This window comes from Orycteropus afer, unplaced genomic scaffold, assembly GCF_000298275.1.
Source record: "Orycteropus afer afer isolate SDZICR_OR568_19922 unplaced genomic scaffold, OryAfe1.0 scaffold00006, whole genome shotgun sequence".
Classification (NCBI taxonomy): domain Eukaryota; kingdom Metazoa; phylum Chordata; class Mammalia; order Tubulidentata; family Orycteropodidae; genus Orycteropus; species Orycteropus afer.
Genome location: NW_006921593.1, coordinates 15233492 through 15249971, shown reverse-complemented (window position 1 = coordinate 15249971; position 16480 = coordinate 15233492). Strand labels below are relative to the sequence as shown.

The following is a 16480-nucleotide window of genomic DNA, read 5'->3' as shown; positions in this document are numbered from 1 at the left end:
GACCCACAGCGCCCCTAGAGGACAGAGTGGAACTGCCCACAGGGTCTCCAAGACTATCAGTCTTTACAGAAGCAAACTGGTTCATCTTTCTCCTGAGGAGAGGCAGGTGGGTTCAAACTGCCGATCTTTTGGTTAGGAGTCAAGAGCTTCAACCAAAGTATTGCCAGGGATCCTCCCACTCTCTTAAAGCTCTCTTTAAAAAAAAAAAAGTTACTCAGCGTGGACTCCAACTTAAGACAACCCCGTGAGTGCTAGACCAGAACTGAGCTCCACAGTGTTTTCAATGGCTGGTTTTTGGAAGTAGATCACCACTGGACTAGAACCTCCAACCTCTCAGTTAGCAGCCAAGCACGTTAACCACCTGCATCACCCAGAGACTCCCAGCTCTCTCAGGCCCTAAAACATTCCGGTGCCCACTGCCACATTCTTAGGAGGTGACGTGGGTATCCATCTTCCTGCATAAGCAGCAAAGAAACGGTGGCATAGAGAGGCCACACGAAAAGGCAATGCCCCTCCAAACCCTGGCCACCCAGCTTGCTGACCGTCAGAGTGCTGTACTTGCTCCCAGTAGGACAAGAACAAGGAGACCCTGTTGATGGTGACCACAGCACTGCTAACTACCACGCCATATGAACAATGGCACCAGTGGGGCTTTCTGCCATTCCCAACCGGGTACCGAGAAAGGTATCAGGCGTTTACTGAGGACCAAAACTGCTCATCTGTGAGCTGAGGCAATGAGACCAAGTTTGCAAAGCTGTTGTGAGGATCACAGTGAGCATGTCTGCATGCAGGGCATGGCCATCATCATCACAGGCTGATGAAATCGGTCCTTTTACCAGTTCTGGAAACAACAGCCTCCAGAAAGCGACAGAGGCAGGCTCAGACCCTGGGCGTGTCTGGCTCAAGGCCACGTGTGTCCATGAGCCAGTGAGGAGCGCTGGGGACCAGCAGAGCTCGGGGGTGAGTGAAGAGCACGCAGAAGGGGTGGAATACCTATGACACACTCTGCTCTCTCTCTGCTTCCCCTCCAGTGTTAGACTGAAAAACACCTTCCGCGCTCACCTCCCAAGACAGGAAGAAAGTGAAGAATCTTAGGTGTGAGTCGCAATTCTCCATCCAACAGGAGCCAGGGCCTTGTGCTAGTGGAGGGCTTGTCTCCTGGGCCACAAAGACCATCCCTGTGAAAGGTGGCTGCTCCACCTGCCCCCACCTCAGTCACACTATGAAGGAAAAACAGTCGGAGGAGAGGACCGCACGAGCACTCCCAGTGCGTTGGGCCTCACAGGCGAAGGCCTATGGGGTGAAGGCTGCACAGCAGTGCAAGGAACCCAACTCCTGCACAGGGAGACTAGCCGGGGCGGCCTCTTTCATGCATGATGGAAAAGCCAGCAAATACCTCCTCTTCTCAGAATGCCATCTGCTGGAAGACATGGCACATGGAACACACCAGAATGAAAAGAACATGGACATCATGTGGAGAGGATGGAAAACACCACCCTCCTCGTCCGAGACCCAACCCGAGGCGCAACTGCTCCCAGCAGGGCCCCGGAGCTGGAGGCCATAGGGCATTCCCAACCGTCCTCTTCATCAGAACAGGCGACCGCAGAGACCTACAGAAATGACCAGAGCCCTTGCCATCCCACAAGACCACTTTACACCATGGGGCACTGCTCATCACACTAGTCTAACTCAGGAGTCTCTGGGTGGCGCCAAGGGTTAAGCACTTGACCACTGGCCAAAGAGTTGGCAGTTCAAACCCCACCAGAGGCACTTTGGAGGAAAGGCCTGGCTGGCTGCTTCTGAAAGGCCACAGCCTAGGAAACCCTCCCGGGCAGAGGTACCCCGCACACATGGGGGCGCCCTGACTCAGAGTCCACAGCAACTAACCAGTCAGCCACACAGCGCATCTGAAACACAAGTTCCTACAAGCAGCAACCTGGGTGGTGCACACGGTTGACAGACCTGGTAACCTACTTGGAAAAGTCACTCCCTGACAACCTTACGGGGTGCAGTTCTGCTGTGGCCCGCACGGGGTCGCCATGGGTCGGGGTCGCCGCGACAGCGACCAGTATTGGTACTTTCTGGCCACTCTGCGGGAAGTGACCAAGCCTGTCAGACCCGGCCGTGCACACGCTTGGCTTTCCTCGGCGAGGAGCGGCAGGGGCCGGTCCGGCCGGGGCCCCAGAGGCCGCGCACCGCCCACGGCGCCCACGGCCAGGCAGCCCTCCGCCGGTCCGCGGGCTCACCGCCTGGGCTTTGCTCACAAGCTGGTCAGTGCCAGCCGACCCTTTCGGTCCGACGGCCGAGCAGAGGCCACGAGCTGACCACACGTGGGCGCCCAAAGGGCGAGCAGCAGCCGGGGAGGCCGGCAGCGGGGACGAGCCCGGACCCGGACCCGGGAGGCGAAGGCAAGGCGGAGAGCCTGCCGTCCCCCCGGCCCCACGGGGAGAGGGATCGGGGGACGGAGCCGCACGCGAGGCCGCAGAGCGACACGCCAGGCTGGGGCTGAGGGCGGGACCGAGCTCGGACCCCACAAGGGGGCTGACCGGCGCGCAGGGCTCGCAGGGACCGGGCTCCGGTTCCGGGACGAGGAGGGACGGACGGGGGTCGGCTGGAGCCCGGGGGTCGGGACCGAGCTCGGACCCCACAAGGGAGCAGGTCGGAGCGCAGGGCTCGCGTGGACCAGGCTCCAGTGCCGGGACGAGGACTGACGGGGGCCGGCTGGACCTCCACAGTCGAGGGCAGATCGGGGCGCGGGCGGCGATCGCGGACCAGGGCCCGAGAAGGAGCAGCCCGGCTCAGCCCCGCGCCCGCTCTCAGCTCTCACCTCGGCCGCCTCAGCCCGTCGCCGCCGCTCGGATCTCCCTCCTCTGGCCGGCGCCCGCGTCTCGCGAGCGGTGCGGCCGATTCTCGCGAGACCCGGTGGGACACAAGCGCGCGCTGCTAGGTGGGGTTTGGGCTCCCACGTCGGAACCCAGAGCCGACCGCCGGGAGAGGACTCCAGGCCGAAGGGCAGAGACAGATACACGGTCCCCCGACACACCGCAGGGTGGGCTACATCGGAAGAACTTGCCTTGTACCGTAATGTATGGAGTAGCAGCGCCAACGGTGGCCTCCTAGGGCCAAACTTTTTTTGCCCTTTGAATTTTGTCACTAGTGTGTTCAAATCAGTGTTTGAATCTGTAAGCCGTTTCCTTATCTCTAAGGAGCTCTGCTAAGGAGCTCTGGGGGCATAGTGCCTGAGGCACTTGACTGCTAACCAGAAGGCTGGCGGTTCAAACCCACCAGCCACTCCTCGGAAGGAAGATTGGGCAATCTACTTCGGTAGTGATATTGCCTTGGAAACCCAAGGAGGGGTCGCTATGAGTCGGGGCTGACTCGATGGCAAACAACAACAAGGAGCTCTGCTAGCGTAGTGCCTAAGGCATCTGTATGCTATCAAAAAGGTCTGCGGCTGGAACCTACAAGCCGCTTCTCAAACCCTACGGGGGTAGCTATGAGGTGAAATGGACTCGCTTGCAATGGGTTTGGGTTTTGGACCTCCTGGGAAATAGTTATGCTAATACTTCTCGGTGCTCTGTAAACTGGAGCGTGGGAATCCTGCCTAACTGCCTGTCCCCTTCTTCCAGAGCTCAGCCAGAATACCGAAAACCAAAGCCACTGCCTCCAGTCAATTACAACCCAAATGGAAATCCCTTAAAATTATAGTCTACATCCTGTTTGGAACTGCATCTGGTGCCCTCGGACTATAAATACACCCACCACTGCTGGCTTGGGCAACTTCACTGCCTCCGGAGCCTGTAGGATCACAGCAACACAGGTCCCCAGCAGAAGGCAAGCGTCGTGTCCTCCAGAGCGGGGGAACAGAAGCACGCTCATTACCTCAGCTAGGAGGCTCCAAGCCCAGGTTCAGGGCCCCAGCTCCAGGGGAAGGCGTTGTTGGCCCTGGAAGCCCTCGTCTCTTCAGCTCCTACTTCCTGGCTCCTTAGAGGTCTATCTGGGCACCTCCCTCAGCCCATCTCTGCTCTTCTCCCTTATTTAATCTCTCTGATCTCAAAAAAGGAGCTCTGGGTAGCACAGTGATTAAAACATATGGCTGCTAACCAAAAGGTCGGTGACTTGAACCCACGAGCCACTCCACAGGAGAAAGATGAAGCAGTCTGCTTCTGAAAAGATTCACAGCCTTGAAAACCCTCTGGGGCAGTTCCACTCTGTGCTAGAGGGTCGCCATGAACCAGAATTGACTCAATGGCAGTGGGTTCTGGAATATCTCTAGAGACTGACTCGAAACACAGCCTACACTAATCCTGGCTTATCGTCGTAAGACAGAAAACCCATTTCCCAATGGGTCTGTAACCACAGGCAGAGAGGTTAGGGCTTACCACTCAGATCCTGGGGGACACAATTCAATACACCAGAGCATTCCCACCCCGTGCACCCCAGGCACAAATTCACTCCAATGGCTTCCCTGCTTGCTCTGGGGACCCCCACAGCTGGAAAAATAGACATGTTTCACATTATCTGCCAGAGAGATGGAATTCATCCCCGGTTCTGCCTTCAGGTGGAACACGCGTGGTCATCTTTAGAGCAGGTGCAAACCTGCGGCCCATAGCACGCCTGCTGCAGCAGGTGCATCTCCGCCTCCCGAGACGGTTTGCTCTGCCCCATCCCTCCTGCTGTCTCTCCACCCTTCCATCTTCACCCCTTTCTTTCTCTTCACAGATTATGACCCAGAAGACGAATATTTACTACATCCTGTGGCCACTGCATGTCGTTTTATCATCTCTTTTTGGTTTAAAAAACAGAAAGGTCCCCACGTGTCCTGCTGTACCCCCAGCCAACAGCTCCACTGTCCCAGCAGCCCCTGGTTGCAGCTGCAGTTGAAAAGGGCCCAGCCACCAGGAGGAAACCCCTGCGCAGCACAGTCAGCACACTCAGCGACTGCCCCAAAGGCTGGGAGTTCAAGTCCACACAAAGGTACCTCGAAGCCAGGCCTGGCCTCCCAGAACAGAAGCCACTAAAAACCCCACAGGCCCACGTGGGGTGAGTATGTGTGGACTCATCTTCTGACCAGCAGGCAGGGCTCTCACTCTTGCTCAGACCCTGGCCCTCTCCGGTACTGTGTGGCCAGGAGGTATACCTCTGACGACTCCTTCCTGCTGGCACTGGGTTTTAGAGTCCGCATGCTCTGAAATTCCTGGGCCAGTCTCTTCTGCAGCCGATGGCTTTGCCTTCCAGCCCAGGTTTTACACAGGAATGTACCCCCCGGCTGCAGGATGCATGGGGCCAAGTCCAGAAGGGACCAGCAGAGGTCAATGAGCCTGTCATGGTCGAGACCCCGGATCCCCGTGGCATTGGGGGCCATGTCACTCAGAATCACATCTGCCGTGTGCCCAGGAAGCAGTTCACGGATCCTCTGGAAGGTTCTTGGGTCGGTCACGTCAGCAGGGCACAGCAAAGTGGCTCCTTCCAGGGGGAATATGTGAAGAAGGTCTACGCCCAGCACAAAGCCGACTGGAGAGCTGGGATCTAAGGGGAACAGAGAACACGCTGCTTACACCCTGCATCTTTCTCCAAGAACACACACAACAGAATGACCACACGACACAGGACCAAGAAGGGTTCATGTGCAAACGTGCCTTTCCCCACTTCCTACACACCCTATGAGCTCTGGTGCCACAGTGGTTAAGGTGTTTGGCTGCTAGCCATAAGTTCGGCAGTTTAAACCCAATAGCCATTCTGCAGGAGAAAGGTGAGTCAGTCCACTTCTGTAAAGACTGACAGCCCTGGAAACCCTGTAGGCAGTTCCACTCCATCCTCTAGGGAATCGACTCAATGGCGGTGGGTTTGGGACACACCCTGTGAAGATGTGGCAGGGCACATCTGAGGAAACTGAGACCCAGTGTGGCAAGCTGCCAGAGTGCCAAGCTAGCCCAGGGCTCCATCCAGGCCTTCTGCCACTATTTCTCAGGGCAGGAGGAGGTCTCCGAGAAAGGCTTATCACTAATCTTTGTGATAAAATAGAATGTGCTACTGATAAAACCCATTGCCCTCAGTCAATTCTTACTCACAGGACCCTAGAGGGATCCCTCAGAGCCTACAGGACAGAGGAAAACTGCCCCCACAGGGTTTCCAAGGCTGTCATCTTTATGGAAACAGACTGCAACATCCTTCTCCCACAGTGCCTGGTAGGTTCAAAGTGCAAACCTTTCAGTTAGCATCCAGCACCTAACCACTGCAGCTTAATCCAATTTCTTTCAACAGATGAACTATCTGAAACAAATTCAGAGATAGGAAAGTGGACAGGTACAAAGGAAAGTACAAAAATCACTATCATGCCCCTATTTCAGTGCTGCCAATTATAATACAAAAAAGACCCCCTTGTTTCATGGGCCTCCCCACCCTCCCAGACCGCTCTCAGCCTCCACATCGCCATACCCTGCACCCAATGCAAAGCCCCACCTTCACAGGCCCCAGAGTGCTGACTCTCCGTCACTCTGGGCACTGAGAAGGGTCTCTGGCTCTAGGTAACTGTCATTTTGTAAGGGTACTGTCACAGTTTGCTAGCTCAGTCTAACGCATTAAAGGGCTGCTCTGTTTAAAGGCTGGAAGCCCAGGTACTTGGAAAAGCACCTCGCTTCTGAAATGTAAAACCCTCACAGTTCATCTCCAGGAAGCAGGTCAACTCCTTCCCACTTTCCTCACTGGAGCTCCTTAATCCCATCTACTGCAACCTGGGAACTTGCCACTGAAGGCAAATGGCTTTGGTTGCATTTTTGCAACTGCTGGGAAGAAAGAAACCCTTGTCAGCTCATCCGCACACCTTGCTACCGCCGTTTCGTCCTGCATCTTAAACGGGACCGTGTTCCTGCTTCTGAAGAACACCAAGGGGACAAGGATCACTGACACAGGCTGGTGGGTCTACAGAGGCTGCGTGGTGGGAAGAGCAGCAAAGATGTTCGTTTATTCAGTATTAGTTCTTGGGCTCAAAAAAGGGGTAAGGGCTGTTCTAAAGCCCTGGGAGGCCTCCCAGCCACAGGCATGACCACCAGAGTGGCAGCAGCAAAGTCCCCAAGTTGACCACGGACCTGTCACCTGTGAGCTGATGCCTAAGCCAGGGCCCCTGAGCCTCAACTTTCTCACCAGGAAATGGGCACAGTGGGCCTGCTCTGACCAGTCCTGTTGTTAGTCATCGATTCCAACCCATGGTGACCCCGTGTGTGCAGAGAAGAGTGCAAATGTTGTATCGAAATGTGAAGTCCCTGGGTGGGGCCAACAATGACAGGTCCAGCGACCTGCCGACCTTCCTGTCGAGTCACAGCCTTGAAACGCTAAGAAGTAGTTCTACTGAGCGCACGGGGATCACCAGGAGGTGGATCCAACACCATGACAACAGCAACAACATCTGTATGGTGTCATCGGAGGGGCTGCTGGTTTTACTGCACCTTTGTGCCCTGTCTTTCGTGCTGTTTATCGTTAGCATCACTAGACCAGCAACTCCACAGTATGTGCCTCGGAAAGGGCCAGGCTGGCCCCCCGGCGGCTCGCCTGCAGTTGCTCAGCGCCCACCTGTGCCTGCCGCATTGACGTACTGCACAGCCACCTGAGTCCAGGCCCCAGGCGCCGCCCCGCAGTCCAGCACCCGCAGGCCGGGCCGCAGAAGCTGGTGCTTCTCAGTGATCTCCAGGAGCTTGAAGGCACTCCGGCACCGGTAACTCTCCGCCTTCGCGGCCTTCACAAACGGATCCTTCAGGTGCCGTGTCAGCCACAGGTGCGCGGCGCCCGTGCGGCCCTTGGGGTGGTTCACAGCAGTGTGGAACCTCTGAAGGGGCAGGCATGCCAGCTCCAAGTACCTGTCAAGGAAACAAACAACCAAGAAGGTTGGCAGTCCATAGATCGGCAGGTCTCCAGCTCAGAGGGACCCTTTGTTCAACGGAGTCATTTGTAGAGATGGGACCCTGACACCCAAGAGGGGAGAGGACTTGACAAGGCTACCTGCCAGACAGCAGGTCTCCTACGCTCCACTCAAGAAGGTTTTTTTTTTTATTATTATTATTTTATTTTATTTATTGTGATTTGGGTGAAGATTTACAGAGTGAATTCACCTTCCATACAGCAGTTCACATATACTTTGTCTCAAGTCATTGACCACAGTTTACCACAATGCAACAGCTCCCCTCCCACTTCCTCCCCATAGTTACCTCTTCCCAGTGTCCATCCCTCCATACTCTCCTGCCCCCTGAGCTGTCTCCCTGTGCATAAGCAGCCCTTCCTTCTCCCATGATTGTTCTCTCCAGGGCGTGTGGTTACTTGAGGTAAATGTTTAACTCACATGTCTGTACATTGTTTGGCTGGAAACCATAGGTGTGGGTTCAATTCCAGACCTGAAGGGCAGCCAGGGGCCATAGTCTCAGTGGTTCCACCCGACTCTATTGGACCAGCAAACCTGGTCCCCACCTTTCAAGAAGGTTTTTTTTGCCCTGAAGTGTTTTAATTCAGCAGGAATCAAACCTGTCACCACGTATACAGCAGCCACAATTTTCCCAGTACTAGTTAATAGCAGGCAGCTGACCGCTAGGCAAAACGTTAGCCTTGGGAATGCACCCAGAGGCGTCGCGGGAGACAGGTCCACTCGCCATGCAGACCTCCAGCCTCTCAGAAGCCCCACCGCCCTCAGGCCGCGGTGCCCGTCACTCATTCTCCCGCTGCGTGGTCTCAGCACCTGCTCCGGAGCCGCCCCGAGCCCTCTCCCTCCGCCTCAGCACAAGCGTGACACGCTGCCACGCGCTCGGTGCTTCAAAGTTCTCGCCTAGACGAGGAGCTCCCGAGGACTCGGGACTGAGGCTTGGCTCTAACGTGAATTGTGCGCTGTGTCCCAAGCACTACCGCTCGGTAACGTGTATTATCTCGTTAAAGTCCTCAATGCAGGCCCCCGGGTGATGCTAACAGTCCGCGCTGGACTGAGAACCTAAAGGTTGGGAGTTTGACTCCACTCCGTGGCACTGCAGAAAAAAAGCCGGGCCACCTGTCGCCGTAAAAGATTACAGCCAAGGAGACCCTACAGGGCGGCTCGTGTCTGCACACACGGGGTCGTCGTGAGTCAGTCGACTCCACAGCAACTACCAGCAATGCTCACAGCAACCCGAGAAGGTAAGCGATGGGAGCGCCCGCGTGGCCGACGGGGCCACCAAAGCTCAGAGGGTGGGACGCGCTAAGTGACTCTCACCCGCCGCCTCTTCCCCACACGCGGGCACAGGCGTGCAGCAGGCGTTCCATAAACACAGGCTGAGCCCACACCTGCTAGGACACCTCGGCCGCTCACGGCGCCGCGAGCCGACTCGGTTCCCCGATTGCGCCTGCGCTGCCGGAAGTGCCCGCCCATACTTCTACCGTCACTTCCTGCGCGCGAGCCTTCACTTACCGCCCGGCGCGCGCGGGCAACCGGGGAGCGAGGCGAGGCTGGGGCTGCCTGAGCTCGGCTCCACAGGTGTGGTCTTACAGCCCCTCGAAAGGAGCCGCAGTTCGCAGGTGACTCTTCGCGGAGGCCACGAGGCTGACTGTGGGGCCGACGCAGCCCCTGAAGTTAGGGTACCCGCGTCGGAGAACTGACTCCGCGTTTTGACGTCGGGTAAGTTACTTACCCTTTCTGGATGTCACTTTCCTCCTCTGAAGATGGAGAAAGCACGTCTTCATTCAGAGACTTGCCTTGAAGTCTATGAAATGGGGCGACTTCTGTAAACTTAGCACGCTGCCTAGTGTAAGCCAACTGGCTGCCGTAGGGTCGACGCTCCCTCGTGGCGACCCCATGTGTGTCAGAGTAGAGCCGAGCTCCGCAGGGTTCTCAGTGCTCATTTTCCGGAAGTGGGTCAACAGGGCTTTCTTTCACGGTATCTCTGGGTAGACTTGAACCTGCAGCCTTTCAGTTGGCAGCTAAATGTGTTCCCTATCTGCATATTCTGAGCTTCCACCAGGTATATTGTTGTTGAGTGCCCTGGAGTGGATCCGACTCCACGACTGCACGTGACAGGGTGTAACTGCCCATAGGGTTCCTAGGGTGTCATCTTCACGGGAGCGGATTGCCAGGTCTTTCCCCCACAAAACTGCCACTAGATACTAGAATCATCCTCATCAAAGTTGGCAAGAAGTCCGAGTTTGGGCATGAGCAGATCGGTGTCAGGACGGGACACAGACAGCCTGAGACCACGAACCCACTGTCCTCCCTGACCGTGCCCTCTACCAGGACCTAGCCGAAGGTGCCTTTCGTCAGAACCCACAGCTTCCAAGGAGGACCCTACACTGAGTCCTGAATCCCATCCTGGGTGCGATTGTAGGCCCCAGCCCAGAAGGTTTGGGGGGTGGGAGCATGGAGAACCGGCCTTGGTCCTCCAGCAAAGACCCAGGCTAGGCCGTCACCCTCAGCATCTTCTCGACTGTGCAGGGAGGGCTCCTGTGCATGCAGTGCCCTCTCGGGGGCTTGGGCCCAGAGCAGCAGTGGTTCTGAGCAGGATACGAACTGCTGTCATAAAAAGGAGACCCAGCCTTACAGGGTGGACACACCCCGTCCTAAGCTGCACATGCTTCAGGCCACAGGGCCTGCTGCAGCAAAGACAGAACCAGATCCCAGGACCCCAGAGTAGTGAGAAGGCCACAGGCACAGCCCAACAGGAGAACAGGGGGTCCTGGGGGCTGGTCTGCCCTCCTGCTCCTGCGTGTGGGCTTTGGGTTCCTGGGGGTGGACACCAGTGGGAACAGTCCTCTTAGAAGAGATCACATGTTCTCTGTACCTAAGAGCGTAAGGGTGGGGGAGGGAAGATGGAGCCAGCCCTGTCTCAGGAGTGCTGGTGGTGCAACAGTTCACCACTCAGCTGCTAACTAAAAGGTTGGCAGTTCAAACTTAGCCAAAAGAAAGGCCTGGGACCTGCTTCCATAAAGATGACCGCCGAGAAAACCTATGGGGCGGCTCTCGTCTGTCAGTGGGGTCACTGTGACTGAGAAGCAACTCAGCACCAACATCAGGCCTGGTCCCCTTGTGCCACCTGCCACGTGCAGAGGCTCGGAATGACCACCGGCCGCCCTGCTGTCTGCCAGAGTGCGTCCCTGCCCCCTGCAGCACACCCCCTTCCATCCACACCCCGCCCGCGCCCGCTTCCATCCACACCCCCTTCTGTCCACGCCCCGCCCGCGCCCGATCAAGGCTCACCCAGCCCTCTTGTGCTCTCACAGCCTGAAGGGGACCATGGGCACCACCAGGCTCTACACGCTGGTACTGGTGCTGCAGCCCCAGCGGGTCCTGCTGGGCATGAAGAAGCGAGGCTTCGGGGCCGGCCGGTGGAACGGCTTCGGGGGCAAAGTGGAAGAAGGAGAGACCATCGAGGAGGGGGCCAAGAGGTGAGAGGCAGGTAGGTCGGACCACAGACCCAGCTCCCACACAGGGTGAGGCTCCATGCCATAGAGGCAGGCCTCTGATTGCCCCCAGAGAGCTCTGTGACCTGGAGCACGTCCCATCACCCTTGAGCCTCAGTTTCTTCGCCTGCAGTATGGGAATGATGTGGGTCCTGCCCTTGCTGTGGCGCATCAGCTGGCAGAGGCCTCCTGGCTGGGTTGTGCTGTGTCATCAGAATGATCGCATTACTGAGTTCAGTCGTACCTGTAAATTACAAAGAAACAGTAACAGCACTGCCCCTGCGCCAGTAGTGCAGTTGTGAGGATCAGTGAGAAAATGCACATAAAGATTTAGCACAGTGCCCGTTGGCTGCTTCATGGCGATCTTGCCAGCAGGCCAGTCGGTCCCTCCATTTCCTCATCCAGTCAGGGGAGCTGGTGGCATCGTTTCTCTCATCCTGCGGCGCAGTTTCAGCGGTTTCTCATCAGGGGCCAGGTTCCCGTGAGAAGGGCCGGCGGTGGGAGCCGAGCCCAAGAGCACGCAGCCTCTCTCTGCAGCAGCCATGCTGCTCTTGCCCTCACACGTTTGTGGGGACAAAACAAAGTCACAAATACAGGCGTCGCAGGGCTCTACACGCACGCTAGCTGCTGCTAATGTTGTTTTTATTCTGCAAAAAATTGGCAGCCTCAGAGCAAAGAAGAGCGAAGGAAACCAAGATGCATGGAAACAATTAGTCGGGGGATCGGCAGAGCATGCGGTCCTCAGCCTCTATGAGCACGAGGCCAGAAGCACGAGGTGGCCAGCCACTCGGAGGAGAATCTGCAGGAGCTCCTGGGGAGAGAGACCAATGTGGAACAAAACTCAAAATCATCAAAAGACCAGGTTTGCTGGTCTTAAAGAGCCTGGTGAGACCCCTGAGACTATGGCCCCCGGCTATCCTTCAGGTCTGGAACTGAACATACTCCTATGGTTTCCAGCCAAACAATAGACAGGCATGTGGGGTGAACACTTACATCAGGTAGATACACTCCTTGGAGCGATCAATCGTGGGAGAACAGAAGGACAGTGTTTACATAGGAAGACAGCTCAGGGGGCAGGAGTGCATAGGAAAGAAGGACACAGGTAAGACATAACCACAGGAAGGAGGTAGGAAGAGAGCTATTACACTGTGGGGAACTGCAGTGTCATGAAACAGAATGTGTATAAACTGCTGTATGGAAGATGAAATTGCTCTGTAAACTTTCACCCAAATCACAATTAAAAAAAAAAAAAAAAAACATGGCAGCCTTAAGGCCACTGTCCCTGGACCGGAGAACAAATCCCCACCATGCACTAAGGAAGCTCCTGGAGAGGGAGATGACTGAAGAGGCCATAGCCACTGGCTTTGCGAACACTCTTATCCCAACCACAGGAAGAAATACCAAGTGCACGCTCAGATACATGACTACGAACTAAGGCGCATCCAATACTCCTGTCGCACGGATGCCACACAGGAGTGGCTTAAAGAACAAAGATGTATTTCTCACAGCGGTGGCAGCTGAAATCCCGGTCGGGGGCTCAGCTGGGTGGGTTCCTGGTCAGCAACCCTGACGTTGCTGGTTCCTTCCCGTCTCGACTTTCACGTGGCATCCATCTTCCATGGGGCGTGTCTGCGTGAGATCTATTCTTCTGTCTCGGAAGTGGTGAGATTTAGAACTCACCCTGCTGAGGAGGGTTTACTGAGCAAATCAACACCCCACTTCCAAACAGGATCGCAGCCCTGGGACGGGGGTCAGGAGCCCAGCCCATCATCTTGTCGGTCAGCTTTAACCGCTGCTGCCCTGACCCACGAAGCTATGCTCTCCTCTGCCCTATTTGAAGTAGAAAATACAGTTTACAGTGAAGGTTTGTTAAACTAAAAAAAAAAACGTTAATAGATGTTTCTCGTGGTGGTGTATAAGCAAACACTGGCAGTTTCAGCCTGTCGTACGTGTTTGGCAGTGACGTGAATCATGTTCCCATGTTGGACAACTTTCCCCACTTCCTGCTTCCAGTGACGTGAATCACATTCCCATGTTGGACAGCCTTCCCCACTTCCTGCTTCCAAACTTTTCATCCCGCTGCAGTTCCCCGGCCTCTCCCTCCCGCACTGAAGCCCCGTCGGTCTCTCTGCCCGACTTGCTCACTGATGCTCTCTCCGGAGAGCAGTGTCCCCTCCCCTCAGCTCCACTGCAGCCCTGTGAGCTTTGTCACTCAGCTGTGTAGCATGGTCATCGTCCTCTGCTGTGAACACGGCACCTTTTGCTTGGTGGCCTTTGGGTCGTTTGCAGTGTGGAGCTGTTGGAAGGCCTGCTGTGAACAGTCTGACTCAGGTCTTTGTGCCATGACTTCTCTTCCCTGGGGGCCCACTTACCCAAGATGAGTACTGTGGGCTTTCAGCCTTAGGGGACATTGGCCAGGACTCTTCCTTAGTGGTTGTTATGTGCCGTGGAGTTGGACCCGACTCGTAGCGACCCCTCCTTGGGTTTCCGAGGTGCTATTACTACAGAAGTAGATTGCCCAGCCTTCCTTCCGAGGAGTGGCTGGTGGGTTTGAACCACCAGCCTTCTGGTTAGCAGCCAGATGCCTTAGGCACTGCGCCACCAGAGCTCCCCTTTCCTTAGTAGCGGTACTCATTTAAACTCCCACAAGGGAGGTATGAGTTTTGGTTCTTCTGAATCCCCAGCCTGTAAAAACCCATTGCTGTGGGGTCTGTTCTGAGTTACTGTGACTCTGTGATGCCGAGTAGACTTGCGGCACAGGGTTCCCGAGGCTGTCGGTCTGTACAGATGATAACTACCTCATCTTTCTCTTGCAAAGCACCTGGTGGGTTCAGACCTCCAACCTTTCAGTTAGCAGCTGAGTGCTTAACCATGATTCCACCAGGGCTCCTCAACCAACCAGCAGGTGGACGGGTGGGTGAATGGGGGGTGGGTAGGTGCACGAGCAGACCACAGCCAGCAGGGCTGGGCCGCACCTGTGCTGGGCACTGGGGACTAACATGGTTGAGACGCCTGGACCCCGAGGTGTTCACTGCCACGCACCCTGTCACCTGCAGCTTTGTTCCTGCCTGCTCTCACCACAAATCACAGAATGGGTCTGGTAATAGATTTTCATTGCTGTTCTGACCTTTTGCTTAATTAGAGCGCTTCCTCGGTTTTATTGCAAAGGTCTCACTTGTCCTTTCGAGGCTGACTGTGCTTTGCATGGGAGGCGTCCTGGTCGGTGCTCTCAGGGTGTTGTGAGCGCAGCAGGGCTGGGTGGCTGGGGGCCAGCTCAGGAGCTCCTCCTCTCGGGCGACCTGGCAGCCTCCAGGAGGACAATGGCCCTAGAGACAACCTGCTCCCCGGAGACTCTCCTGGCAAACACTGCTGTCCTGGTTTCACGTTGGGCCACCGGCCAGCGGGCACCTCACCATTCCACGGGGCCTGTACGTAGCTGCGTTAAGGCAGGACAGGCCTAGCACTTTGACTGGGGTTGGAAGCCAGGCACCAGGGGCCGCTTGCCACCAGCCTAGACAGGCAGCAGGGCACCACACAGGCTCCCAGACAGGCCTGGATTCACTAAGGACCCTTCGCTCTGGGTTCGGCCTCCCCTCCCGTGGGCTGCCTCTGCTCTCCCAGCCCATGTCACCGGCACCCAGCCTTGTGGTGTGTAGGGACCCTGGCAGTGACTGCACCATCACTATGGGCGAGAGCCTGCTATGAAACACCCAGCTCCCCAGGTTTCTGGCAGGGGCAGGAGGAACAGGATGTGTTGTGGCAGACAGAGTGACAGTGGAGGCCCAGGGGTCTGCACACACCGGACCTGGCCGTGCCTGGGGACAGGTGCACCCCAGCCAGGGCTGCCCCAGCACAGCTGAGGTACTGCAGGGCCCCTGCAGGCTGACTAAGCCTCCGTTGTCCGGGACGGGGGTACGCTGAGCAGCTGTTTGGGCCATGGGGCCCCCTTGGCATCAGGGGTTCAGAAGCCACCCACGGGGGGGGCAGGGGCCTGAAGGAGGGGTGCCTCCTGGGGACTTGGGTGACCTAAAGGATGGGTGCTCTCGGTCCATGGCATTCCTCACAGGGAACGGGGTCAGGGCATTCTGGCCCACAACCCTGACAACCCCACGGGCAGGGAGGCCCCGTAGTGCAGTGTTGGGACCATTCTGAAGTCCCAGGGGATGGGGATCCCAGCAGCACCAAGCAGGCTGGGGGAGGGGCAGACACACTTCCTCCTCCAGCTCCACTGTCCACCAGCCCCGCCCCCACCGGCACCCAGCATCGCTGGGTCGGGAGTTCACTGCAGTGACCACACAGACTCACTGAGCAAACTGTACTCAGTCGAGTAGCTTCTTAGGCAACTAAGGCTGCAGCTCGGGATCAAGAGCAGGGAGCACACGGCCAAGGTCTGGAAGGTTCCTTGAGCAGAGAGCACAACCCCCCTTCTCAGGGCAGGCCAGCACTCGGCCAGCAAGCAGGCAGCCCCTTCTCTCAGCCGCGCAGGCCCCTCGGGACAGAACCCCCTCGTGACCACCAGGCCTCCTGGCTGGCAGCCTCTGCGCTGCTGACGGGCCCAGCGCGGCCACATAGCAGCCTGCTCCGCTCTCAGCTGCTTCCCTGCCAGCAGCTTCCTGCTGCCACCACCGGCCCTGCCATGGGCTCCTCCTGGGCCCGTCCCCACACCCAGTGCCCCAGCTCTTCAGGAGGTTTCTTGCCTCACCTCTGCTGCTCCTCACCTCTGAAGCCCTGTGTGGTTGGCTGTTCACCCAGTGAAACCTGCAGGAGCCAGGACCTGGCGGGACTGCCTTGTTTGTCCAGGTCTCACAAGTTTCCCGCTTTGACAGGGTGACATCTTTCCCCTTTTCAATCGCTCTTTATTGGGGAGTACTTGAATTTTCCTTCTGTGACAGGTTTCCATCTTACACAGGTTCCAGCTTTTGCTTGCTTTACTATATAAGCAAATTCCTTGTAACTTTAAGGCAGGGCCCTCCCAGCAGGACCACAAACTAACCACTCCTTTCTGTGTCCCTGCAAAGTCCATTTGCATAGCAAGCCAACCAACCCTGTGAGTTGTGTAAAGCAGACCAGTGGCGGG

At 56.7% G+C, this 16480-nt stretch overlaps 2 protein-coding genes across 2 annotated transcripts in view; one reads left to right on the top strand and one right to left on the bottom strand.

The window, feature by feature from the left end:
* Nucleotides 1–5086: 5086 nt before the first annotated feature.
* On the bottom strand, nucleotides 5087–9276 carry MRM2 (mitochondrial rRNA methyltransferase 2). Its single transcript, XM_042781150.1, has 3 exons — nucleotides 9227–9276; nucleotides 7570–7853; nucleotides 5087–5529 (listed from the first exon to the last, which is right to left on the bottom strand). Exons 1-3 carry the CDS (start codon nucleotides 9274–9276, stop codon nucleotides 5087–5089), a joined length of 777 nt encoding a protein of 258 aa, XP_042637084.1.
* A 1960-nt stretch (nucleotides 9277–11236) lies between these two features.
* Nucleotides 11237–16480, top strand: part of NUDT1 (nudix hydrolase 1) — an 8303-nt gene continuing 3059 nt past the window's right edge. Inside the window, exon 1 of the mRNA XM_007943029.1 lies at nucleotides 11237–11388. Within this exon, the coding sequence (XP_007941220.1) occupies nucleotides 11237–11388 (152 nt within the window). The remainder of the gene's footprint in view (nucleotides 11389–16480) is intronic.